The 26,986-nt window shown below is 38.8% G+C and overlaps 2 protein-coding genes and 1 pseudogene across 3 annotated transcripts in view; 2 read left to right on the forward strand and 1 right to left on the reverse strand.

Annotated features, from left to right (window-relative positions):
- The first annotated feature begins 1,882 nt into the window (after nt 1-1,882).
- On the forward strand, nt 1,883-2,536 carry LOC126651833 (claudin-22-like). Its single transcript, XM_050338184.1, has one exon. It carries the CDS (start codon nt 1,883-1,885, stop codon nt 2,534-2,536), a length of 654 nt encoding a protein of 217 aa, XP_050194141.1.
- A 1,187-nt stretch (nt 2,537-3,723) lies between these two features.
- On the forward strand, nt 3,724-4,387 carry LOC126652166 (claudin-22-like; annotated as a pseudogene).
- Nucleotides 4,388-7,121: 2,734 nt separating this feature from the next.
- WWC2 (WW and C2 domain containing 2) overlaps nt 7,122-26,986 on the reverse strand; it is a 98,051-nt gene continuing 78,186 nt past the window's right edge. For both annotated transcript variants that reach the window (XM_050338177.1, XM_050338178.1), the window contains 9 exons: nt 25,586-25,778; nt 23,830-23,994; nt 22,933-23,045; nt 21,567-21,759; nt 19,469-19,633; nt 16,804-16,896; nt 15,476-15,718; nt 9,886-10,013; nt 7,122-7,892 (listed from right to left, as the gene is read on the reverse strand). In XM_050338177.1, coding sequence (XP_050194134.1) covers nt 7,826-7,892; nt 9,886-10,013; nt 15,476-15,718; nt 16,804-16,896; nt 19,469-19,633; nt 21,567-21,759; nt 22,933-23,045; nt 23,830-23,994; nt 25,586-25,778 — 1,360 coding nt within the window. In that variant the 3' untranslated portion in view covers nt 7,122-7,825. The remainder of the gene's footprint in view (nt 7,893-9,885; nt 10,014-15,475; nt 15,719-16,803; nt 16,897-19,468; nt 19,634-21,566; nt 21,760-22,932; nt 23,046-23,829; nt 23,995-25,585; nt 25,779-26,986) is intronic.

Below are 26,986 nucleotides of genomic sequence, written 5' to 3' on the forward strand. Positions count from 1 at the left end.
CACATTATATTGAGCATTGGAATTAAGAGCAGAGAAGAAAATATTAAATGTTCACAAGTCAAGACAAATGCAACAGGCTTCCAGTAACAGTCTGTTGGTAACTGTGATTTTTAAAGTGAGATAAACACACTTTCTGCTCCTTGAAGGAGCAGAACCACTCTTCGAGTGTGGTTGTTTATCTCAAAAATTATTCAAATGGCGTTATGGAGATTCTCATTGAAAGTCGTGATGATTTCCAGAACTAGCATTCTAGCAGAGAAGGGGAGAGAAACAACACTGCCAAATCTGAAAATACAATCTGGAGTATGAATGAAGGAATGAATGTGGGATTGGTCTGTCTTCTTTTCCTTGTGCATGGCTTGCATCAGTTTGTTCCCAGTTATCAGTTATATCCTTGGTGATTCCTGCTCTCGTGCATGGTAATTTTTTGACCAAGTAAAAGCCGTTGGACTGGGCTGGTACACAAGATAAAGGGAAATAGATCATCTTTCCCTGTGTTGGTTCTTCACAGCTCGTGACAGGGAAAAAACAAGTGTTAGAAATTACTTCTTACAGAAATGGGGAAGAAGAGATCTTCTCACAATGGTATTTCTTAATGATAATCCTCTTTCAGATTTTGGAAACCTTCAAAAGCAGTGTTATGTTTTCCTATCACATAATCCATTTTATGCAACTGATAATGAAAATATACAGATGTGTACATTATCGCATCTAGAAAATGATGTCAAGAAAGACTAGAAAACACCTCTGGGTAATACACATGTGTGTGTGTTCACCCCGCTCCCTCCCATAAAGGCTGTGCTGTTACATGTGGGGAGCGGAACAGCAAACAGATGACCTTGCTGACCCTGTAGACATGCACAAGTGTAGCTGACATGAGAGCAGGAAAAAGCTGGGTTTCCTAATGGGATAATGGCATAATGGTATCTTGCTTTGATCAGAAGGGTGTACTAGGCATTCCTGGCCCTGGGAGCATTGAGTGCCAAATGTTGTTGATATAGATACTAAGTGTATACACTGTGTGCCATCTGGGACCTGGGCCTTAGGAAAGGGGACACCGAGCTGTTGTAAGTTGCTACCACGGTGTTGCTGAAGTCCTGGGGCAGGTAAAGTTTATGCTGGCTGATGATCTGCCCGGGTTCATTATGGTGGAGGGTTGTCTAGGATTTCATTTTCTATGGTACTTTCACCATACCCGTCTCCTTTTCCCCTTAAAAGTCTGTCAAAACAAAGCCCATTTTAAAAGAAATGAATGTAGAAAATGTGAAACATAAGGATCTTTTACAAAGCGTCTTTTACAGTGCTGGGGACATAGAACAGGGCAGTGGAAGATAAGCCATTATGTATGTTGAGGAAGTCTAAGAATAAAGATTATAGGCAAACAGTCTACCTTTCTTTACAAGGCCTTGATTTACATCCCTGAAATCTCAAATTTAGCTATTACAATGAAGTCCTGTTGCACACAGAGCTGCTTCTTTATCACCACTTAAAATCTAATTAATCCGTATTGAAGCACAAAGATTTCTGTTGTGTTTTAGGGTGAGGGGTCATAGAGCCCTCTTTGTTCATCCTCAGGCTTGTAATCATCAGGCATTGGGATATAATTTTACCGAGCAAATTGGAAGGTAACAGATCAAATCCTTATCGGAAAGCCTAACTCATGGTTTAGTGAAGCCCTTCGTCCTTTATGTGAAACTTTATATTCATGAAGAACAAAAAAGTGTTTCAGAGCTTGCAAAGGGTTAATAGCAAGGGCTTATATTTGGGGAAGCAGAAAACTAAAACCATCATAGCTTCCACCATCACTCAAGGTAGCAGCTGGTACAGAACTGCTGGGGAGACCTTCCTTCCTCCTCAAGCTTTCAGGACTCTGCTTTTTATAATGGCCTTGGTCTATCAACCACTGATGCAATTAAGTGGCATACTCTTCTCTCTGTTGGGATGGGTCCTGTCCTGTCTCACCACCTATCTACCCCAGTGGAAGAACCTTAACTTGGAACTGAATGAGCTGGAGATCTGGACCATGGGACTCTGGCAAGCTTGTGTTGTGCAGGAAGAAGGGGGAATGCAATGCAAGGACTTCGATTCTTTCCTAGCTTTGCCTCCAGAGCTCAGGATTTCTAGGATTTTGATGTTTTTTTCCAATGGATCAGGGCTTCTGGGCCTCTTGCTCTCGGGATTTGGGTTGGACTGTTTGAAAATTGGTGAAAGGCAACAGGAACAAAAGAAACGGTTGTTGCTGTTCGGAGGAATGCTCGTCTGGATATCGGGGATTACAGCTATTGTCCCAGTTTCTTGGGTTGCCCATTCCACAGTCCAGGAATTTTGGGATGAGAATATACCAGATATTGTTCCCAGGTGGGATTTTGGGGAAGCATTGTTTGTTGGCTGGCTTGCTGGATTTTGTCTTATATTAGGAGGATCCCTACTTAATTGCACAATCTGTTCCACTGAAGTCCATCCGTCTTCAGTCCATTACACAGTAGCAGAACAGCAGGATCAGTGTCAACGCTTGGAAACTGAAACTAGGCCTTAAAATGGAAGGTTTTAAGCAGTACAGAAATACTGTCCTATCTTTTCCAAACCCTAGTGCAAGCCAGAAGCTTGTTCCAGTAGTAATTCAAAGGACTCTTTGTTACTGAGCTGATTTCCTAAATTTATCTCTGTTTTCTCCATGAACTGGTATCGGTGTGTTTTCTCACCTGGGGAACTGCTTAAAAATGTGTTTCATGGAAGAATGCTGAAATTTTTGTAGACTCTGCAGCAGAGGTGCTTTTGCTTTTTCAACTGCACTGTAAAATCCTGAAAATGAATATGCATGTTCTCTTACAGCTTGGGTTTTAAACAAAACGTGCTTCCTTTTTTATGTAACCAATGAAATGAGCCTCGCTTGAAATAGCTTGACTCGCTATTTCAATTTTCCACTTGCCTAATGCAGTGATGTACAAACTAGAGGAGATTTCCTATCCTAAACAGTCTATAAATACCTGCATTGCATCAAATGGTTTTTCTATGTGCTTGAAAACAGTAGTTTTCTGAAATTGTAGCAAGCTTAGCAGCTTGCTTTTTGTGCATGGGGTGTGATGGTGTGGGTGCCTCATACCCAGCAAGTCGTGTTTTCCCAGTCTACCGCATTAAACTGCCCATACAAATTATTCTAGGCATACTTTATGCACAAAAAATAGCCTGAGAAATGCTAATTTAAAAAGTAGTTACACCATCTTCTTCAGACACAGTCTTGAGGCATTACGCATCCTATCCACAGCTCCTTAAGCTCCATTCACTCATGTTTGGAATATGCTGCTATGCAATCTTTGACTTGAAATATGCAACATTTAACTTGCCACACAGCAGACAGCATCATTTTCTCTAAGTACATCAATGTAGTATTAGAATTTAATATGAAAACAAACTGTGAGATGCCAAAACTAGCAGAACTGCTGTAATGTTTTAGAAGATTGAGGGAAAGCCAAGTATATGCTTTTCTTAAAAAAAAAAAAAAACCACAACAAAAAAACCAAACCCAAAACTAAAGAAAGGTGAACCAGCTGTGGCCACACACTTCTCCTACTGGTTTACCAACCAGGCTAACAAAGCAGGAGGGAGAGGGAGAAGTATTTCATGCTTCATAAAGCATTGTTTTAACTTTTGCTACAGTATGACAAAGAACTGAGCGGAACAGTGCCTGGAAAAGCCAGCAGTTTGGAGCTTCTGTGACTGCAAAAACTGACCTTGGCATCCAGACACAGCCTACAGTTTGCTGGATTTCTGGTGTCTGATGCTAGGAGGGATTTTAACTAGAACCTGTAACTATTTACCAGGCTGGAAAAAACTCAGCTTAGACTTAAATGTACTGGAGCTTGGACCATCGGACTCCTGCAAACCTGTGTAGTACAAGGTGTAGGAAGAACAGTGTAAAAGATTTTGATTCCTTCCTAGCTTTGCTTCTAGAATTCAAAATTTCCAGGATTTTAGTGTCTACATCAAATGGACTAGGATTTCTGAGTGTTGTGATCTCCAGTCTTGGTCTGGACTGTCTAAAGATGGAGGATACAGAGCAGAAGCCAAAGAAACAGCTGTCACTACTTGGAGGAATACTCTTGTGGATGTCTGCACACCCTGTGTCTTAGGTTGCCTACACTACAAGCCAGGATTTTTGGAGATTGTGCCCAGATGGGAAATTGGGAATGCACTGTTCAGTGGCTGGTTTGGTGGATTTTTTATAATTCTGGGAGGATCTCTACTCCTCTCCACAACCTGCTTACCATCTGACTGTCAATTACCAGAGCAGTATGCAATGGCAGATATACAAGATGCCCAACAACATCTGGAAACTGGAAATGGAAGACTTAAAAAAAGGCAAATATCAGGTTTTGTGCTTTATTAGTCTTGCATTACAGTAAGAAAGATCTGCTGAACAGGCAGGTCACTGTTTACAAGATTGGGGGAGGGATTCTTTCTTACTAAGTAGTACCCACCGCTGTATTTCTCCCAAATGTGATCAACTGCAGATTTTGCTTTTGTAGTATGGCTTGAGGTTTTTTTAGAATAAGTGAGTATAAAATTTTTAATCTCTAGGCCTGCATGGAGACTTGACCATATCTTAAATAGCAGAACTCCTACTGGGCCTGCTTTAAACAAAGTATTTTTCACAAAAATAATATTAGTTTAATTCTGAAACAGTTTGTAGTGCCAGTTCAACACACATAACAAAAACCTAACGCAGTACAACCTTGAATGAAGTTCTCTGGGCGGTATCATTTACAGTAAACTAAATGTTCTCAGACATAATGTCATGTAATACAAAATTCTCCATCGTGACTCTGAGAGACTGAGAGAGATAATATGACCACCTGTATCCCTGCCCAGTCTCTCTCTCTCCCTCTCTAAGGAAAGCCAGTATTTCTGAGTAATCTTGAGATGTTGTCCAGTGGAGTCGACTGTGTTCATTGCCGTTGCAGTTTTTACTTTGTGAATGTAAAGAACTAACTTCAAGTATATGAATCAGTTTCTATATAACTTACCCTAAGAGCTGTCAGTGATTGATGTGAACTTTCTATAAATTGCCATGATTTTGCATTGACAAAGCTGTAGCAGCCATCTGTTTCTGCAAAGAGCATATAAAGATATAGAAGAGCAATAAAAGAATTAAATAAAACACTGGTCTGGAAAAGAGCTTTGTTAAAAAAAATGTATTTTCCAATCACTGAAACACATGAAAAGTGCAGAGACAAGTTAATCTATGTGATGTACTTGCATACTCTTACAGACAAAATTAGAACAGAAACACATTCAGAATATAACCTGATTAAATATTTAGTTCAGTCCTGAGCATTTTATATTTAATACAGTATAAACATAGCAATAGTAAAAAGAAAAATAATCTTAAAATTATTTGATTTGTGTTCTATTACAATTTCTGCTAAACTTTGCTCATTTGGCTAAATATTCTTGTACCAGTAATATTTAATTTTGACATATATGCAACTGCAGTGACATTGGTACCTGGCAATAGAACTAATTACATTCGTTATACCCTGCTGTGCAGAGTAAATTCCACTTTAACAGTAATATTTATAACTTTAAACTGATGGGAGCTTATTTGTATGTAGTATTTTAGCTTATTCGATTGAGTGTTTCAAGTGTGAATAAGCTGAATTAGTAAAAAAAACAAAACAAACCCAAAAAGCCAGAATTGTTAAAAGCTGCCTATAAATATGTACAACTTTACCAATCTGGAAAATTAAGAGCATGAATATGTATAAGTCTCTCATTTTCAAATGAGCTTTGAAGCTGAAGCCAGCAATACTTAAGTTTTGACCTCACCTCATGCTTACAAATCAGACAATAATACTTTTTTTTGGAAATTCTTCAACATGTGAGGAAAACCAGCTAATCTGGCAAGAATTTAGACAGCTCTAAGTATTTTTCACAATAGCATTCTTAATGTCAAATATTTTTATGACCAGAACTGAACTATATTAAACAGAACATAAATAAGACTGTAAATAAATAAAAGAAAAATCATAAAGTACACCTCTAAATATCATTCTACAAACAACTTATATAATCAAGTTGAGAAGTTGAAACTGTCAACCATCATTTCACCTCTACATTAAATAATTCCAGATTTTTTTTTTTTAATTGACCTTTCAAACACGAATGTTATCTCAAACCCAAGACACAAAAAACAGATGGGGCATTCATAAAGGATGTTCAATCAGTCATCTTGCCCAAAATAGCATGTTTGGCTACACTTTTCATTGAACTGATGTATTTGTGCATAAGAAAACCCTTGGGTGTTACATAGACCTCTCATCACAGAATTGTCACTTTGAATTTAAGACAGCTGCTACCATATTGTGGTTATATTTGTTTCCATTTTCTCACCAAGTAATTATAGCATTTCTGAAAGATGAAGTCCATGCAACGTGGCTTGTTCCCCGAGGAAGAAAACTAGCCAGAGAATGAAATACATCTGAATGCAATATATTAAGTAGAAAATGAAATAATTCTGTTCTCTGCAATGTCCACCTACTTACACAGTACCCACAGAAGATAAGAACCCAACTGCTTCACCAAGACAGGACTGCTTAAAAACCCACCTACATCTAATGTTCTGGACTTCTAAGAGAAGGCATCCAAGTTGCCTTCTGATGAAGCAGCCTGCTAGGCAAAGCATGTAAGACAAATTTGAAACAAGCCATTCACACCGATTCATTAAACCTGTGCACCCTCACCTAAATACAGGGTCAATTGTGTATTTAAAAAAATGTTATTTATTGTACCGAAATATGCGCAGACTGGGAGTTTGGAGCTTTTCTTTTTCAAAAAGGGTTTGCCTTACCAACAGGACTTCTGATAACTGAGTTAGCATGTGACAGATTTTTCTCCTGGTACAAATGCTTTAATGAAACCTCTTCATATTTGTAAACCTAACACACACCTTTATGTATTCCTAGTTAGCAATCAGACAGCCCCCTAGGACAAAAGGTGAACAGAGAGAAACTCATTTTTAACTGTACAGTGGATACAACTATTTCAATATCAATGTTGGTATTATGAATTTGATTCATCCCGTTCAGAAAGCAGCTGCCCCTTTTGGTAGTCTCATAATAAGTTTTTAGGGTTACTTGTCTGCCTTTCCTTTCTCACTCTCCCGCAGATGCAAGAAACCTTTTAGTGCAGGTTAAAGTACTGTACATTCACAAAACTAAACTCTGAACTCCGTCTCTTCCTACAAAGTACTAAAAAACAAAACCAGAAGAAAATTGTTTTCAGAAACAAAATTCCAATGTGGGTGATGAATGCAGTTCATCATTAGCAGCTGTCGCGAGGCAGCCTGGGTGTTCTGGAAAGGAGCTTACGCTTGTGGCTAACTTTAAACTACAAAAGTCACACTTGTACAAAAATATTGTATGGCAAAACAGCCATCTTCACAGTCTGCTCACATGAAAATAGTGAAAACATAAACAACTGTCTGTTGAACACAATTTTTCTCAACACAGTGCAGTTCAACAGGATACTTGCTTAGTACTGCCTTAGTTCATTTGTTCCATCTTTACAAAATAAAAACACATGCGATACATACAAACTGTACAAAATCAGCATCAGTATACCAGAATTAATCTACTTTGGTTTTCTGGTTGTTGGGGATTTTTGCCATTTTTTAAGATTACAACAATTCAATTCACTATATTTTACAAATAAACATATCAATAGTGAACGTAAAATAGAAGATCTTCGAAAGCACATCACTGAAACCACAAAGCTCATCAGAAAAGAGATGAACAAATGGAAAAAACACTTCAATGAAAAAGCATAATTATACATCATCAGCTGGAAGGGCTGGTATACTGATCTTTGCTCTTGTAAAGTATGCTATCTTCTCCCTGAAATTAGAATAGAAAACATGGGATTATTTTACCATTTATGGCACGACTCCAATGTCATCTGCCGTAGAGTTGCTAATGTTACAGCATAGTTCTGTAAAGTAGAGGTTTGGAAAATGCACGGTGAATTTATGTACAAAAAATGTGTCACATTCATGTGACATAATTCCCTTCTTAGGCAGATTTATGTAAAAAAAGCAGCTCCAATTTTGAAAGAGAAAAAATATCAATATTTCATTAATAACTGCAATGGCAAGACTGAAATATTGATTCAGTCACTGAATTTCCTATGATGATATTTTCAGCAGGGGCATGAAAAGGTAAAAGAAATCATTTTATCCTGACATGGGAAAAGGGCAGAGTGGGAATTGTTGTGTCTGGGCAAGAGTTAGAGAAGCAGAATTGTCAGCCCATTCTCCAGTTGCTTCCCCTGTGCTGTTATCATTTCTGTCTCCTATGAACTAAGAAATTACTGAAGCATAACAAGTTTAAACAGGCTTGCCTAGCAGCAGGCTAGAAAGCAGAAGATAAGTATTAGGGGCTTAAAAATTAAAGCTCAGAAGAGTCATTCTTCTTGAGAGCTTCAAAAATGCCTCTCTGTGATTAGTCTGAGGCCACAGCACTGTAACAAGTCTAGTTAGTAGGGCACGTACAATTTAGCCTCCAGAGGTATTTGTCCAGAAGACTGAACTATGTTTTCCACTGGTGAGGTTTGAGTTCCCATTAAAAATAGTAGCTCAGAGCAAAATCAGCTCCCTAAACTGGATTCCTCCTCCTAGTTGTGTGGTGACTAGAAGATAAAGGACAATGGAGTGTTTCAATACCCTTCTTGCAGGGGAATGATGTGTTGAGCACTATTACATGTTCCTGTAGATTTAGGCAGCAGCCTGTCTGTGATGACTGTCGTAAGACCAGCACTGACCAAAACTCTTTCTTAAGACTTGCAATAAGGTGAAAACTGTTTGAAGATGCTCTGAGTTTCACACTAAAGATAAATAACTCAGCTGTTCTTTGCTGAGGGACTCCCTTCCTTTCTCTCGTTTCGATTCTGCATCACCTGTAGCTGTGATTTGCAATACATGTCACTTCACAGGCCCTTACTTGTTTATGTATTTCTCCAACTGCTCACAAAAGATGGTTAGAAAAGGAAAAAATCTCATATTTATTAGTAGCTGACTTAAATTTCCTATAAAGGACCCAAAATTTAAACTTTAAAAATGTGTTACTGACAAACAGATCAAACTAACTTGCAGTATTATTTCTATGTTCAAGAGCAAGCACTGTATTTTTCAATCAAAAGATTCATATTTATTTTTATATATAAGTGTGGCTTTCAGGTCACTTATTGGCCAGCCTTTTAGGAATTTAGACCAGTTAAAATTAAGGTTTGAGATAGAAAGTATTCATTCTGGCTTATGCTAAGCAAGAACACTTCATTAATTGCTTCAAGTAATTGGTTGCTGTTCTCACAACCCAAAAGGAGAAGGGAGAGAAAAAGGAGGAGGGATTCAAGATATTTCTTTAATAGTAAGTCTTGGGCAAAGCACAAGTAGTGGTTAAACAGTTTCCTGATGAGATGTATCCTGTTCTACTTCTCCTCGAGGGGTGATTTGCTTCAGGCACCTGCCATCACTGGAAGAGATCCCAAGACTTAAAGCCCACTGTCAACCTACTGTGGGTGAGGTGAGCCATGGCAACAGTCACACACAGGCCTTGCCTACAGCAGATGTCACACAGAGGTCTGAAATTCCCCTCGGCTTCCTCACCACCACAGCTCAGATGACACACTGCCACCTCTGACACGAGCAAGTTATCAAGGCCTGGTCCTTTGAAACTCCAACTTAAAGCTGTGTTAGAAATGTGCAAGGCTTCTGGCAATTCAAAGGTGTGTGGACTTTTGACTAATATTACAGGGCGTGTCTAACTATATCTAGAAATAATTCATGTTACTTCACGACATTAAAAAAAGCATGAAAAGCAGAACAGGCCATACCTGAATGACTGCACCTGCAGTGGCACTTTCTGGCTCTGCTCCCGTAGCCGGCACACATCCTTAGAAGCTTTCCTCATCAATTTCTCAGCACTTAAACCTCGTTTCTGCTCTTCTTTTGACTGTTCAGCCTGTAACAAGAAAAATAACTGTATTTTGCTGATAACAAACAATTACCCATTTCACAGAAATAAGAGATTCTTCTGTGCCAAGCAAAACATCTGGCAGTGTTAGGTTTACTGTTGGACTCAATGACATTATAGGTATTTTCTAACCTAAATTAATCTATGACAATCTCTATATAAAGGGTCAGTGAGACAAAAGACTGACATTGCCAGCCTAAGCCACGGGCACAAAATAAGAAACAGGTTTTTTCCTAAAAAAAGAAATAGAACAAATCCCCGGAGTTCAGACTCAAACTTCAAACTTGATAGGTGGCTACTAGGTTTTATAAATTTTGGTATTTTTTAAGGCTATAATTAGACAATACCTAAATTTGTATGAACACATGTTGTCTATCCAAGTATCTTTTTAGAACTGGGAGCCACTGGTTCTTCTTTCCATGTAAGATACTTTTATTTCCTAATGCAACTCTCAGGAAAGTTCCTTATAGCTACTCTAAAATGACAGACAGAAAAACCAAGGAAGGTGTGCTCTCAAAACCTGCTTTCAAGTTTTGTTGACTTTGTTAGCAAGGAACATGAACTGGCATGTATTTTGCACGAGACTCACTTTTTTCATTAGCACTGTAGAGGTGTAAAAGCCAAGGTAAGTGAACAGAACATCAGTGGTAACAATAGATCAGAGGTCGCTTGTGAACATCGTTGAGCAGCCACATATCCCCCTGAAAGTTACTGTATTTCTGGACCTCAGTATTCCTGGCTCTGTCTCTTTACCAAGCAGTGCTTCATCAACAGGACAATCACAGCTGTGCCTTCCACTCTTTTTGGCAGGACTGCTGTTAACTGTTGCGCTTGGGTTTTTAAAAAGCTTAATCAAGGATTACTGAACGCTCAGTAATTTGAAGAGCAGCACTTTTTAAGCCACCTGGACTTCTTAGACAAATAGCCACTGTCCACGTGCAGGCAAGTCCCCTAACACGTGCATTATCACCCCCATAGTGTGTGGGGTACATGGCATGGGCAGTGCCACCCTGAGTGTGCACTTAGTTTTCATTTCTGGACTGCAGGCACCGCCAGACAAACGTTATTTATTGCAGTTTGAATTTTGTCAGCCATCAGAATTCAATAGAAGCAGTTCACATTCTTAAACCACTATAAAGTTCTAAACAGCTTAATTTTTGGTTCTTAACTTTAGAGACTCAAAAATGCTGTTCTGTTACCTGAAATTAAAACACGCATGCAAGCCAGAAATGGCGATCTTCAAAGGTGGTTTGTAACTTAGGAGTTCACATCCCCGGTTCTGAATTCAACCCAGTAGACTCCTAAATAACAAAACCAACTAATTCAAAAGAGCTAGTCCGTACTATCAGTTTCACACTGGTTAGTTACAAGAAAGCTGTTCACAGCAGGATAGTGGTACCCTCTGTCTGTTGGAACGCACTCTGGTGTTTCATATGAAAGTGTTTTTACATAAAAGAGCACCACCCTTTCAAAAACTTGTGCAAAATCCTGTCAGCCTGTACTGCTGTTAACTTCCTCAGTCCCCAACTCCAAAATAGCTATGATTTTAAAATGAAATTAACCTATAAATAGTTTTCTTTATTAGATAGTGAGCATAAATTTGCAATCTACAACTGTTAATGTCTTAATTAATTTTACATATGTCACTGGCCATATGTTTTACCAGCTCCCCTGGTTAATGTTTATCATCAAAGCACTAAACACACAATATTTCAAAATTTTCTAATTTTATCCTTTCCCTAACTATACATGAGATTCTTGTGGCTACTGCATTTTAGGTTAACAGCACAGATGACTTCTTTGTTTTCATACTCTATTAGCATGTAATCTTTTTTCATTTTTGAATCCATTTGTTTTTTCAGGATGCTCTCAGAGAAACTCGGATTTCAGCCCAATGCCTCTAGGAGTATGCGTATGAGAAGGTATGTACGTGACTGTGTTTGCATTTGCATCATGTTTCTTGAGCAATCTATATAAAATACAGAAAAGCACACTAATAAAATGGCCATACATTAAATCAATCCCCAAAATCTGGCCCTTTTCTACCAAAAATAAGTGCAAGACTGGAATCCTCTATCTGGGCTTAGTTTAAGCTTAAGTTAGTTTAAGATGACAAAGAATAAACACTATCAAAATTAAAGCTGAAACACTATCTCCTGTCTTGTTCTTCCATGTTTTTTGTATAGAAGAAACTGAATCCAAGGAAAAATTTTAACTGTGCTAAGCACCAAAACATTGGAACAAGAATATACTTGTGTTATTAGTGACAATTACAGATTACCTCTACACAGAAGATGTTCTGAAAAGAAATAAAGAAGATACGTACAGATCTTTACAGGAATCTTTTTGGATATAAACTAAGAAGTCTTTCAGAGGACAGTAGGTATCTGAAAACTACTTGTATGAGGAGTTAAGACTCAAACTTCAAAACACTGTGTGATTTCTCACAAAAATATAATCCAAACAAGAGAAAATGCTTCTGGTGCACAGAATTACCTACTGTTTTCTGATCTGCAGGTATTAGTGGGCTTTACATACTTGCTGTACTTAGGAAGGTGTGGTAGGAAGGGGAGGGAAGGTATGCAGTCTCTGTATTTGGCTTCAAGCAGAGTAACTGAGTGCTAGCAAGCAGCCACTGATTTTCAACATCCCCCACATCTGCGGTTTCATTTTCCACTTGAGAGTCTCTCAATTTCTCTGGCGTTTCCAGCTGCTGCATTAGTCTGTGTCATTATAATGCCTGCAGGATCTAAAAAATAATCTATGACAATGTTCTCGAGGCTGCTGTGTTTTGCCAACCCAAGAGGAAACACTGACAGCAGAGTACAGCATTCTCAGGCTTGTTTTGCTCCACAGGGGAAGGCAACAATTTTAAGGCTAGAAATATTTCTAGAAACTTTGTAAGCACTCTTCAAAGGGGTGGAGTGACTGTGATCATTGTTCTGACTTTTACCTTGGAAAGGAGGACTTTATTGCAGCACTACAGCCTCTCTGTATTTTAGGAATGTACATTATTGCCCTTATTCCTCACCGCAGTGTGTGTAATGGTGTTGATCACTGACACCAGCAATATAAAATGTGAGAAACTTATCTGCTGCCTTGAAAGAACCAGCTGAAATAAACCACAAATTCAAAGGACTCATAATATGAAACGTTGCAGAGGCATACTATGTTCTAGTGGGAATAGCTTTAGAGTGGAAGTAGTTTTAAATTAAACAATCAGAAATTATAATTTCTATCCTGCATCCAGCATTAGATATAAACTCTGAACTTCTGATTAGATTTACCTATACTTCTTTTCTATGAGCTACTATTTTTATGGATTAAAATGTAGATCAAATTCATACAGTGAATTCACATGGTAAAAAACAAAACAGTAACATTGTGTGATGTTTAAACATTGCACTCTACCTCATTCTGCCTGAGGGTTTTTCTGACATTTGTCAGTGTCAGCCTAAACTACTAGTGCTTTATAGTCATTTTAGACCTCCACTGACTATAGTGAACAGCAGATGCCAAAAGAGACAGGAAGACAACAGGGCACAAACATCGAGTTGGAAGAACATACTGGGAAAAAGTTTTGTTTCCTAAGTTGTTAGACATTCGAGGGCTTCTTGAAATATATGGTAACATTACAGTTAATGACCTCTGATGGATTTTTCTTCCATGAATTTATTGAATTTATAAAATCATAAGCTTTTGAACCTATGCAAACTTGCAGCACTCAATGTTCTGTTGAAAACATTTTTACAGTTTCTGAATGTTGTGCTATGTTTGCTTGCATTTAAGCTGCCACCTCTTCAATTCTCTACTTCCTGTAGAATGAAAGACAATGATTAATTGCTTTCCTCCACCTTGCTCATGATTGTACACACTTCAGTTGTAGCTACTTAGCCACTCCTAACATGAAAGTTGTTTCCTCCTTTGACCATCCCTGCAGACCCTCTGTAGTTTTATTTTCCACTTTGAGAAGGGGAACAAGAAGTGAACAATGTTTAAGTTTACAGGCATAATAGTATTTAGGTCATAAAACAATGATTTGTTTTGTTCTAAGTTCTTTTTTTACTAATTCATTTCTTATTTGCTTTTAGATATCTGCTGATTGCTGTGATGTTTTTGCTGATGTTTTTGTTCCTGATATCCAGTCTTGCATTCCTAACATCTAATTCAGAGCTCAGCTTTGTACATGTAAACATTAGGATCACCCTTCCCTCTGCCACACAAGGCTATTTACTGACATTTAGCTTTCAAAAAAAACCCAACCAAACAAAAAAACTCGAACTATTACTTACATACTAGGAGGACCTCTGCACCTTATTAAAAAGTTCCCATTTTTACAATTCTCGGTAGCTTGGTGTCACCAAAACACTAATTTCTACCAACCATAAATAGCTAAAGAGCACAGGTCCCTCCTGGCTGTCATTCGCAACCTGCCCTCGTGGAAAACTGGTGTAATCGACTGACATGGATGGGAAGGGTGCTCCAGAGGGCATATACTCCAAGCTCCAGCTCAGAGTAGGTGATGCTAGAGCTGGGTGCTCAGGGTCTTGTCCAGTTAGGTCCTGAATACCTCCAACTGTGCAGGTTGGGTGGAGTTTTTTTTACTTGGTTGGGTTTTTTCTTCCTCTAACAACCTCTCTAGGCCCCTATACTGGTCTAGGATCTCCCTAATGATTTAAAAAAACAAACAACCTCCCAAAAACATAACAAAAACCCCACAACATCTTTTTGATGTATCTTGTTGGAATTTGCCACATCCCAACTTCTTACCATTGCGTCTCATTCTCCTATACTGTTTCTTCTCTTCTATTCACATGAGTGCATCTTACTACCTTATGGCAGTGCATATATATACTTACATTGTTTTAGAGACCATCCCATTGAGAACAGAATTTGGCTTTCCTTTGCCAAAACTAGAACAAGTATGTCTTGAATAAAGAAATAAGCCACAGTGGAAGTACTTCCTTTTCCACATGCCCCTACCACTCTACGTAATGGTCGTTGCCTCTCTCTACCTGTTACAAGCATCTTTTGAATACAAGTCCTGTGCAGACTGCAAATCAAACAAATGCTGAAGGATGGAGAGCACACACAAGTCTGTAGAAGTACGGTTGGAACATAAGAATTTTAAATTAACTTTTAAGTAAATGCTATTTTACTACAGCAACCACAACTATTACTCCAAATAATAGAACTGCTACTCTGAATAACTAAAGTATTTAGAGGGCACTAGAAAAATACTAAAATTATACCTAAAATTATAGGTTTAAATGCTGTAGTATTGACCAATAAAGAAACAGTTTACATTACGTAATTCAGAGGTGTAATTAGTCAAATGTCAGCTTCTGTAAAAATCTTTTAACACGACTGACCAAATTCCTTAGCACATCTATAGCAAAGTTAGGGGCATATATGCCTATTTATTCACACACGTCTGAATCTGCTCATACCTGTTTTTCAGCTTGTTTCAAGAGTTTCTGGAAACGTTCGTCCTCCAGCACACACAGGGGAAGTTCTGCCTCTCCTCTGCCTTTCATTTCCTCAAGTTTTTGTTTAAGGTCCCGCAAGGCCTGAAGCTCATCATTCAGACGATTCTGTCTTGTGCGTGACGCCTGGAGGTCCAGCTCCAAGTCGAGGGAAGTGCGTACGGGGCACTCTTGCGTAGCTCTTCGCGTGATCGGCTGGCAAACAGGCTGGATCATTTGGGAAACAGAATAAATATTAACATATAGAGAGGCTAGAGTAGGGTTTGACATAATACAGTCAGAAAGGCTCCAATTTCTTTTGTTGTTTTTCTTTAGCAGTCTTTTTTTTTTTTTAAGTACAAAAATTCACATATCCTGGAATTTTCCTTCAGTCACTAGCTAAAAGTAAATGTGAAAGTTTCTCCAACCAGGTGCACAATTTATAGGTTAAAACCAAGAAAACATTCTGATCCCCAGGATGACACACTGCCAGGAGACCCAACACTACACATATTTCCCCATAGATTTCAATGACATTATTTGTTTTTATAATCATTTGCATTTTCAAGGCCTAACCAAACACACAATGTTATGAACTCTGTAAACATGCATTTCTTCAGCGTATTTCACATTATTTACTGTCCTTTCACAGTGACTTTTCATATGAGTAAGTCAGGTGGGAGAAGCCATCCCAGACTATTCAGTATTTCTTTTTTATGCAAAATGTAATCCCGCTACCTGGTAACATGCCTTCCACAGGACTATTTTTTCTAGTTACAATTAAGATTAAAATATAACTCTCTCAATTTATGTAAAATTAATTTCACGCAAGTGAAATAGGATCTTACTCTCTTGTCCTTCAATCCTTTTGCTACTTGAACACTTGGAGAAAAGTAAACCCCTTTAAAAGGACATCTAAATCCCTGAAATTTCCACCAAAATTTGCCTCAGATGTATGTTGCTAGAGTTGACTTCTGTGCAGCACAAGCCTCACTGTGTGACTTTGTAATACTCAGGTTCTTTAACCCAGATCCCTTTGGCAGTAACCCTCAACAACAAACGCCATGATGCTGAGCAGCAGTGTCTGCCTGCTGGCTTCAGCTACAACTAAAACAGCACAGGCTTTGTTGGAGGGTGAAGATGTAGGACTGGGACCACTGTGTTGAGATTTCAATGAGAAACTACAGGACTACACGTGGTGCTTGCATTGCTTTTGCTGAAAAACCTTCAATAAGGCATATCCTTAAGTCGTTTGGTATTCCTTCTCTCCCTGTACTTTGTCCTAAACCGTGTCCAGTTAACAAAGCACATACCCGTTTAACTCTTAGGCTCCGCCGTTCTGTGGCATTTCTTACAAAGAGAGACTTTTTGGCTAGTGTTGAGCTGTCACTGTCACTTCGATTCAACTGTGAAAACATACACAACAAAGACAGAAATAAAGGACATTCATATACAAATACACCTGAGAAATAAAGGACATTCATATACAAATACATCTGTGTCAATATACCCAGTCAAGAGAACCTCAGTGTTGATATACATGTAAGTTGTATTCTTAGTATAAATTAAAAAATCTGAAACTAGAATCGGCACTTACTCCAAAATTCTAATCCTACACCAAGACAACCATTGATCTTACTTAATGAAGAGTAAGTAAAGATTAAGTAAGACTATTTAGGAATGCAAGGAAGGTAACTATGGTTATTAGGTACTGACAGATACAAACTATGGATTTCACTTACCTGGGGCAGGCTTTTAACAAATTTACTATAGGAAAGGTAAATTATTGTAGACATGCATCTGTCCAACAAGCAGTATTTTTGTATTATTACTTGTAACAAGTAGGGGTGTGCCTACAGCTTCCCTCAGAAGCACTTCCTGCTTCTCAAAATTATGCACCACAGCTCGGCAGTAGCTTCTTCTTAACTTTAGCATTAGTTCCATATCCATCAGTGAGGAGTGATCATTAGATGCATCAGTATCTAACAGGTGGTAACCTCCAGGGAAAACAGAATCATCTTTCTGCAGGAAATGTATTTCTCCTCTTCAGAAAAGGACAGACAAAAAGAATCATTCTGCTAACATTTCAGTAAGTGAAGCCAGAGTCCTAAAGCGTGCTTACACAGGACTGGCTGGGAGCTAGGGGTGAGAAACACAACCTCTTGCAATACAAGCACACCTCTCAAGAGACAAATCTGTCTTTTCACCACAAGCCACTACTGGAAGTTCACCCCTGGATACAGAGAGGCAGCTATCATCGTTGATGTTCTTTAAGCACTTTTCAAGGGATATTTTTTAAAGACCCCAACAGATTTTGGTTCTGCCCTTTAAGCCTCAAAGATCTCTGTGTTTTCTGAACATCATATGAGAGTAGGTGTTCTCTTGAAGCCAGACCATCTCTTCTGAATCGAGAGCAGCTGGCAGCTCACCAGAGTGTATGCAACAGGTGATTTCCTCTTGTATAGCACCAAAAAGCAAGGCTGGATATGCTTGTGGTGCAAACTGGAGATCTGGGACTGGAAAGACCCACACTGTTCAGCCCTCCCTGTGAATCTGGATGCAGCTACAGTGCCCACTCTGGAGCCCCAACAGTGGACAACAAGTATTTCTGAAACGGCAAACGATTCATCTGTGCAAAGGTGTTATTTTCCCAGGGCACTTTGCTTCCAGGCAATACTGTACACAATGAGAAAAAAATTGTTTATTTAAGGTAAGTTTTTTTTTTTAATTCTGGTTTCTGGCAGCAGGTATGTAGCAATGTTCAAAGATACAAAAGCCCAACACTTTTCCAGATGCAAAAACTGCAAGTGTTTACACTAACTGAACTACCAGAGCAACTAGTTTTATTTCCTGTGGAAGACCTATACAGGGTGTAAGCTAAGGTTATATTTTTTGCCAATACTAATAATTTCCATTTAGGAATTAAGTTCCAGTACAGGAATTAAGATGAAGGCTAGGTTTTGAATTCAGCCAATAATGCAAATATGCAAATTATGTGAAGATTGTTAGAAAACAATCTGCTGTGTTTCATTCTGGAGGGTATATGGAATGGTTATTTAAGTATGTAGGTATTGACTATAGATCTATTTTTTTTTAGGCCAATAAGAATCACAAAGAAGTGATCAACTTTAATGTTCCCAAATGATTAAGATAACTGCCTCTAACTGAACTGGAGAATTAAAGCATAAGTATTATTAAAAAAGCCCCAAACCTGTCATACTTGTATGAGCAACCTGTAGAAACTAAAGATCAAAATAAACTGCCTTTTCTAGGCTATCTGTAATTAAAATCTATAGAACTGGTAATCCATGCTTAAATCTTTAAACACATGAGTTTTACACTTAGTTTAACAGCAACAAGGCTGACAATTTAAATCTCTTTTTTCCACACTACCATAGATCTAGAGAGACTGGGAACTTAGCTGCCAAAGCCATGTTTAAAACCCAGCCCTGAGGCAGCACTTGCACATCTTTCAAAGATGCAATTACAGCAGGATTTGGGCTGCATAGATTTAAAACCAGTTGAGATACAAAGCGAGATTTAAAATTGATGACTGAGCTCTTTCCAGACTGTTACCCTTAAATGGCTGCATTACTAAAATATGGTAATGCAATGGCATTTTACAGTGAATTCTATTCCATTTTTTAAGAAATTATTTTGCTATGAGTGTTGTAGTTGCTGATGTGCAGGGAAACACACTTTTTGAAGAGAGCCAGCACAGGCATCTGTGTTACTTCTCTCTAATAGGATGTATTTTTTTTCCTAGTAGAGATGTTTTGCAAGAGTGTGCAACTCTGCTGAAAGTCAATTCTACTATGCATTGGGTCGGTTAGGGAAAGAAAGACTCTAGAGAAAGCACAGGGTCTGCTTCTTGCAGGGAAAATTGGTACATGACTCACTGTCATTAATGCTTCATTCCCAAGAAGTTAAATGACTCTTTGGTTAATAGCTCTTCATTCCAAGTGTTTTTCCTCTTACCCTACAGATGTATTGGTTCCGCTCTCCTGGAGAGAAGGTTTGTGAGCGCACTATCATGCTGTTCCTGACAAAGGGACGCTGTCTTGAGCTCCAGCTGGCTCTGTCCTTGGGTCGAACTGGTGTGTTCTCGTTAACCGATTCCTCAGTGTTGGTCTCTTTATCAACCTGTGAAAAGAAATTTAGTTTAAAAGACCTACTATATCCAGATACATGTCACTACGTAGTTTTTGTGCCTTTGGATTTTACAAGCATTCTTGTTACCTCACAGTAAATGGAAAAAGGCCAGCAGCAAAAAGATCTTGCATTTACAGAGAAGCTATACTATGTAAAGAAACACAAAATTCCCAAAAGGCTTAACAGTGAGTGGAGAGACTTTGAAGGTATTCTTTGTAACCAATAAAACCAAAGGTTTTGCAAAAAGCCCTCTGCTGCCTGACAGATGGTCTGATGCAACCACAGTGCAACAAATGTTGTACTTTGCTGTTTGCAGACATTATTATTGTGCATTTATGTTTATTTTGTTTTGTATTTTGCAGAAGACCAAGGTTCTGCCATGTTAGAGACGGTGACTGTGCACGCTGAAAGGGGGCAGCAAGTTATATTGCCACGGTTCTTCCAGACATACTGCCACACATTCCCAAACCTCAGCAGCGGGGCTGCTTTATGGCAATCTGCAGAGCGTCACCAGCCTTGTGAACCCAGGGAAAAGACCCTGCTGGCTGCTGTCTTTCAGCACGGCCTGCTGCCTACAGCAGTTGCCCCACATGTGCCACAGGGAGCCTCAGGTGCTCCCATCCCTGTAGGTGGCGTGGCCTGTGCTTGCTTACATGCTGCCATTATCTTGACTGCCAGGCTAGACCAAGTTCTGCAGCAGCTGGAACGTCCAATGTCACTGACGTGCACCGGGGCTTTTTCTTCAACTTGGGTAATTTAATGAGGTTCATGGTTTTCAAAGTGCACATGATAGATACAGTGACCTAAATAGCACAAATGCAACCCCAAGAGGATCTGGCACACAAAGATCTACACTGTGCAGTGGTGTCTGCTATGTCTTTCACTCACTGTTCAGGTCCACCCAGCCTGGGCTCAGCAAAGTGCTTGAGTGCGTGCCTAACCTTCACACGTTGTCCTTGATGTCTCCCCTTGCCAAGTTAGGGCTTTGATCTATATTTGCTTGCTACCCAGCAGACTGTCAGTCCTTTAATACCCCGGCCTTAGCTCATTTGGCATCTTGCCACATTAATTGCAAGTTAATTACAATTTCCAGCAATCCCACTGAGGTGTTGAACTTTTGTATTGTCACCACGTTGAAGGAACAAGATGTCACTCTTTGCCTTTTTACCTCTGCTATTTTACAGAGCCTGTGGGTTTGACACTTGCAACAGCGTTTTTATTAAGGTGCCGAAAGGTTCTAAAAATTTTATTTCTGAGTGTGTGCTACCACATCAGGGATACTAAATTTGTTAAAAGTGCTTCCAGGAAAGTGGAATATAATTTAAAGACAACAATTACCGAGAACATGGAATTAGAATTTGTTTTGTGCAGTCTGTGGGTAGTTCCATAGTACACAGTTTAATGCACATTTTTGAATTTTCTGTTCATTAATTTTCCGTCCTTTTCTCTGCTGGTTTTTGTATTTCACACCCTAAAATAGAAGGAAGAAATAAAGAAACCCCTGCATTGGTTTAAAGATCTTGACCCCTGCTCTGTGTTTCCTGCTGTTTATCAGATGAATCAGGAAAAAAAAAAGGAAACAATGAAACAGATGTGCAGAAATATTTTAAATGTGTACAAGCCGAAGCTACTGAACTGCACTTGTATTTTGAATATTCTCCCTATGTAACAAAGAAGTGAAGATAGAGTTTTGGTAAATTGTTTTAGACTTAGAAGTTCTGCCTAGCATGTCTGTTAAATGTCCTCTTTGTAGTTCAGAAGTGACCACACCGATTTCATTACAAGTACATGCTGACAACTGCTCCAGCAAAGGCCAAATCAAATTGTAAATGCTCAGATACAGCAGACTTCAATATTAGCTGCTCAGAAATAGACCTTCAGACACAGCAAGATAATGGAGGAATGTAAATTTTAAGATATTCACCAGTGTTAGTATTACAGCAGCTTGCTGGCCTTTATGGGCCTCATCAGTGTTCTCTCTGTCCTTGTCTTCATCTGTTTCTGGTGCATCGATGAGTAACCCCATGTCATCATTACAGCTGCCTTCTACTGCCAGCTTAATGCCATCTTCCTCTTCATCCACAATTTCATCAGAGGCTTCTGTGAGCATCTCTAGCCTGTGTGAACAGAAGTAGCCCAGGCTTATTCTCAATCTGAAAAAGTTCACCAGAGAAGGATATAGAATCATAGAATCATAGAATAGATTGGGTTGGAAAAGACCTCCAAGATCATCAAGTCCAACCTCTGATCCAACTCTAATTACTATATCATGGCACTAAGGGCCATGTCTAATCTCTTTTTAAAAACCTCCAGGGATGGTGAATCCACCACCTCTCTGGGCAGGCCGTTCCTCAGAAAGCCTAGACCTGCACACATAAAGCTTGCATTTTCCTGACAGGAAAAACAACTGTCATCCAAATGCTTCCACTAACTTCACGTGAAGGCACATTTCATTGCAGCCTCCAGCAAAACTCAGGAAGTGCTACTACAGATCATCCTCGCGATCATTATGACAACACTGAACTACATTCAATGGCTGTAATGTTGATAACATTGAGGGAATTTCATTATAATAAATTCATAAAACAAACAAGTGTGTCTCCCCTTCCCCCATAATAAAGCATGTATTTACTTCTACACAGCAGCTAAGAAATTGCACAGTAAGAGAACTCAAATAGCAATTTAGCAAGAAATCTGTTTCTTGGGAAAGCTCACAGTTTCTCCAAAACCGAGACCAATAAAAGCACACCCACACTGACTCTGTCAGACAGCAGCTCTCTTTTCAAATTCTATTAGTTGCCTATTACACTTAATGCAACTATAACATGAGACATTTTGCTACACCTCCAGTGGCTTAGACTGTTCAAGTGGTTTCATAGGAAGATGTACATGGAATGGAGGAGCATTGGCGGTACAAGTTAATAGAGCAGCAAAGACACTGTAAACCTAAATGAACATGAATTAGTTGACCACACAAGAGAATGAGGTTTGACTCCAATTCCAGTGGTGGTGAGGCATTAGAACAGGTTGTCCAGAGAAGCTGTGGATGTCCTGTCCTTGGGAATGTTCAGGGCCAGGCTGGATGCAGCATTGAGCAACCTGGTGAAGTGGAAGGTGTCCCTGCCAGTGGCAAGAGGGTTAGACTGGATGATCTTAAAGGGTCCCTTCCAACCCAAACCATTCTACAAGTCTATAATCTCCAAAAGTACAGCCCTTTTGTTTGTCTAAGAATAGGAAGAATGAAACTAATTGTTCAGGCATGAACAATGAGGGAGGAAAAGTGGCTTTACCAGTCTTCCTCAGAGCCCCTTTGCTCGTGTTCCTCCTCTTCATCTTCAGCCAGCTCTTGTTCTACTGCTTCCAACTCAGCAGATGTCCTCTCCAGCAGAGCTGACACAGCATCCTGCTCACAAGGAGAAAAGATAAACCCAAGACTTGAGTGATACATAACAGGTAAAAAACCAACAACTCTTTCAAGAGCTGCATTACCCTGATGTCAGCAGAAACAATGACTCAGTTCACAAGTGAAGTGTTTGAATTGTCAGTGTATAGCACATTAAATTATTGTTTTTATACAGAGTAAATATCAACAAAAAATAGACTGTTTTTAAAACAATAATGCAATCAAATATGCTCCTTTCATCCTTCAATGTATTTTCTCTTCTTCCCTCTCGTAATATCCTGAGGTGAAATAGGGGTGCTCTTCAAAGTTACATTTTTAATGCAATTCTCTTAAGAAGGTATTAAAGCAGAAAAGCTTCTTTAACCAGAAGAATTAGTATGTGTTTTGCATTTTAAGTGCAATGGTTTTAAATATGCAGATTCAAATAGTTAATAAACAGACATTTTTATGTGGGCATATGAAAATAAAGGGAAACTTTAGGATGCTCTTCAATAACACTCTTTATAAAAAGAAACACAGCTGAAGTGTTGCAAATTGGAGTGCAATTTTGTATCCCATTAAAAAGCATCTGCCCTATCCCCCCTCGCTAAGGTGTCTGACACCCCACATAGGAACCACTCACACACAAAGTCACTCTAGACAAAACTGCCCGCAAAACAGGGCCTTGGACCTTCAAGGGAGGATGTATTTGAATTCACACATTCAAATAATCACAATGCAATGGCACAATAGGAGTCTCTGGATTTTTTCTTGCTGCTGCAGTAATAGCCAACCCATTACTCACCAAGTCCAGTGAGTGCAGTGACTGCTTGCTTAACAGAAACATGGATTCATCATTTTGTTCCTTGGGTTTTTTGCCAGGAGTTTGCTTGCAAGGCAACAGGTTGTACCACAGAGTACAGGTCTCATCAGAAAATGATAAATCTGCCAAGCTGATCTGAGTCCCTGCCTGCACAAAATAAGAAAGGGGAAGAAAACTGTTTTACTTTGTTCTGTTTTCTACCAAACAGCTGCAAATAAATTCTACAGTACTTACCATGTAAAATAGCACAAATTTGACATGAAGCTTCATTCCCTTTTTAACTGTACAGTTTTCCATTTCCCTCCACTTCCAGTTAAAATAAACAAATAGAAGTTCATGGAAAAGTCCTTCATATTGTCCATTCTGCCATCTTTTATTTCAGTCTGCAGAATTTCTCCCCACATGCACACATACTCCTCTCTATCACTGTAATGCATGCACCTGCTTTCTGCTGCATTCAATAATGAAAACCTGTGCCAATGAAGCCTGTAGCACCAACTCATGGGGAAACAATTTTTAGTTGTCCCACCACAAAAATCATCCATGTGGTAAATAATGGATGACCTTGTTTGCTCTAACCAGTGAAGAAGGAGATTAAAAGACAGTAAAAGATTAAGAAACGCTTTGATGTGGACGAGCACTGACATCCACTGAGTTGGTACTCTGGGAAAACTTCTGAAGTACTCATGTTTGGGCTGTGCCTTGGAGATTAAAATCCTCTATTCTTTGGCAAATTATCTCCACAGCTACTGGGTTGCATACACAGCTCTTGCCAAGATTCTGGTCATGTTGCCCAGGGCTTTCTGCTGAGGATGGTACTCCCAACTCTTTCACTCGATCGATTAACCCTTGCCTTCTGTGTTTTGTTGTTGTTGTGTTTTTTCTTCATCTTTGTATCCTGCATTCTGTTGCACTTTTGTTCTACTGCCCTTTCCTGAGGGGAAACCTCTTACATAATGAAAAAGGCCAATATATCCCCAGGAATTAACTTCTATATTTCTGGAAGTGAGAGGCTGTTCCCAGCAGTCGGAGCTGATGAACCCCAGCAGGTTCCTGCATCTCTTCAGTATGTTGTAACTCTCACTGTGCTACTAAAATCACTCTCATGGTGAAAAACTAAACTGAGTTGTACCAGACCATGCAAAAGCAATTTGAAAGTAAATGGAGCATCACTGATTAGGTGATGACCACAATTAACAACAAAATTTAAAACATGACAGTTCCCAATGGGCTGATCTATGAATGTCATACCTTTTTATTATTTCTACAGATCATAAAAACCAAAAAGGTGTTCATCATATAATTTAAACTAACATGCAAAAACGTAATTTGGTTTGTTCTTTGTGATAAGTTTGTGATAATGAGGGTTTGCTTCACCCCCCCTCTTCCCTTCCCCTTCTTTTGCTTTAAAATCTAGCATTAAGGTAATGTTGCATTGAAGTTTATGGAGGTTTTACACATAAAATGGCAAAGACAGACTATCAATCTGTAATTAAAAGGGTTAAGGTAATGCAGCATTAGAATTATTGAAACATCTGCTAGAATTTCCATCCAGGATTAGATTCTGTATCAGGAATTTCAGGGAAAGGCAGTATTTTAAGTACTATAGCAACAGCTAAGTTATGCTTCAGAGTTTGTCTCTAAGTACTGTGGAATTTTAGCAGCCTTGACCATCAAAATAAGAGGGAACACTATAAACAAATGCATGCCAAAAGAAGCCAGAAATAAAACTGCATACCAGGCATTCTTCCCGATGACTTCTACCAACAGCACAAACATCTACTCTCAGTGTCTTCTGCAGGAGTGTTACTTGGGAAATGGCTACCCTGAATACCTCGTTGAATAGAACTGTTTCCATGGCAGGATGAACTTTGGTGCGGAACAGACAGCTGATGTCAGTCGAGGATGGAAGTACTGCTACTCTGACATACCTGCCAGAAACAAAACCAAATCTTACACTGAATTTGACTGGCACTTGCTGGTGACACATAATAGAACTTGGCCCCATCAACTAAAGGACTTCATTGCAAGAAAATGGAACAGCAACAAATCAGAGGTGGAATGGAAAAGAGGTGAAAAAGATGAGTGAGAAACTCCTCTTGCCCCTTGCAGAAACATTTCCCAAAAAGGAATTTCTGTGCCTGGTAAGGCAGTAGCGAGAGAGGTAGCTAATTTCTGTCTCTATCCAAATTTATCCTCTAGTATAGTACTGGGGTGGATATAAAAATTAAAGTCTTAGAACAATTCAAGCAGCACTGAAAAGTGACACCTTTTAATCTAAAGAAACATACAAAACAAAGCCTCCAAAGGAAAAAAAAAAAGGAAATTGAGGAAGACAATAGCTAGGGGTCATTACTGCTCATAATCAATTTATAATATATTAAGTGCAACTTAGAAGAATGCATCTTTCAAACCTTAATTTAAGCAGAGAGAGTAACTTGAAATTGTTACATGGATACATTCTTTTTATGTAACAAATATGGATAGATTTTATGTGGATAAAAGTTGTATTAGCTAACTTGCAAGTCCCACTTTAGCAGCAGCTTAACAGAGTAAAGACATTTATAATGCAATCTGTATGTGTTATTTACCTATTGCACAGTTTCTCATACACATGAATGAGCATAGTAATTGTTTTATATCTTTTCTGTGCCCATGCAATAGTCTGTTTCTGGTACTGGCTTTATATGTAATTGACATTCACTGTAGAATAGAATGCCACGAAGCCAACTAAAACAAGAAGAAAAAGTGGGACAAGGAAAACAATTCTGGCAAAAACTTTTTCTCCCAAAATTTACAGCACTACCACTACACTTTTTCACTTCATGCATAGTGTTGTTAATATTACTAAAAACTTGGTGTTACATTAATTAAACCAAAAGAAATCAGGTCTGTGAGAAAATTGATTTTTAACTTGAGTTTGAGCATAGTTGTTTATTCCCCAATTATGCCAAACTTCTTAGGATAAACAGCAAGATCTAAATTTTTAGGTTTGCATGTATAGCCTGGATAGAAGGTACCCAGCATTATGACAAGCCAATCCTGAAGTGAAGTTGTAGCATAATGTGATTCCAGTAATGCTGCTGCTGTACTCATATAAATGTAGATAAGCAATTTGCATGGTCTACTGAAAACAGTT

This window comes from Myiozetetes cayanensis, unplaced genomic scaffold, assembly GCF_022539395.1.
Source record: "Myiozetetes cayanensis isolate MyiCay16 unplaced genomic scaffold, myiCay2020 scf7, whole genome shotgun sequence".
Taxonomy (NCBI): domain Eukaryota; kingdom Metazoa; phylum Chordata; class Aves; order Passeriformes; family Tyrannidae; genus Myiozetetes; species Myiozetetes cayanensis.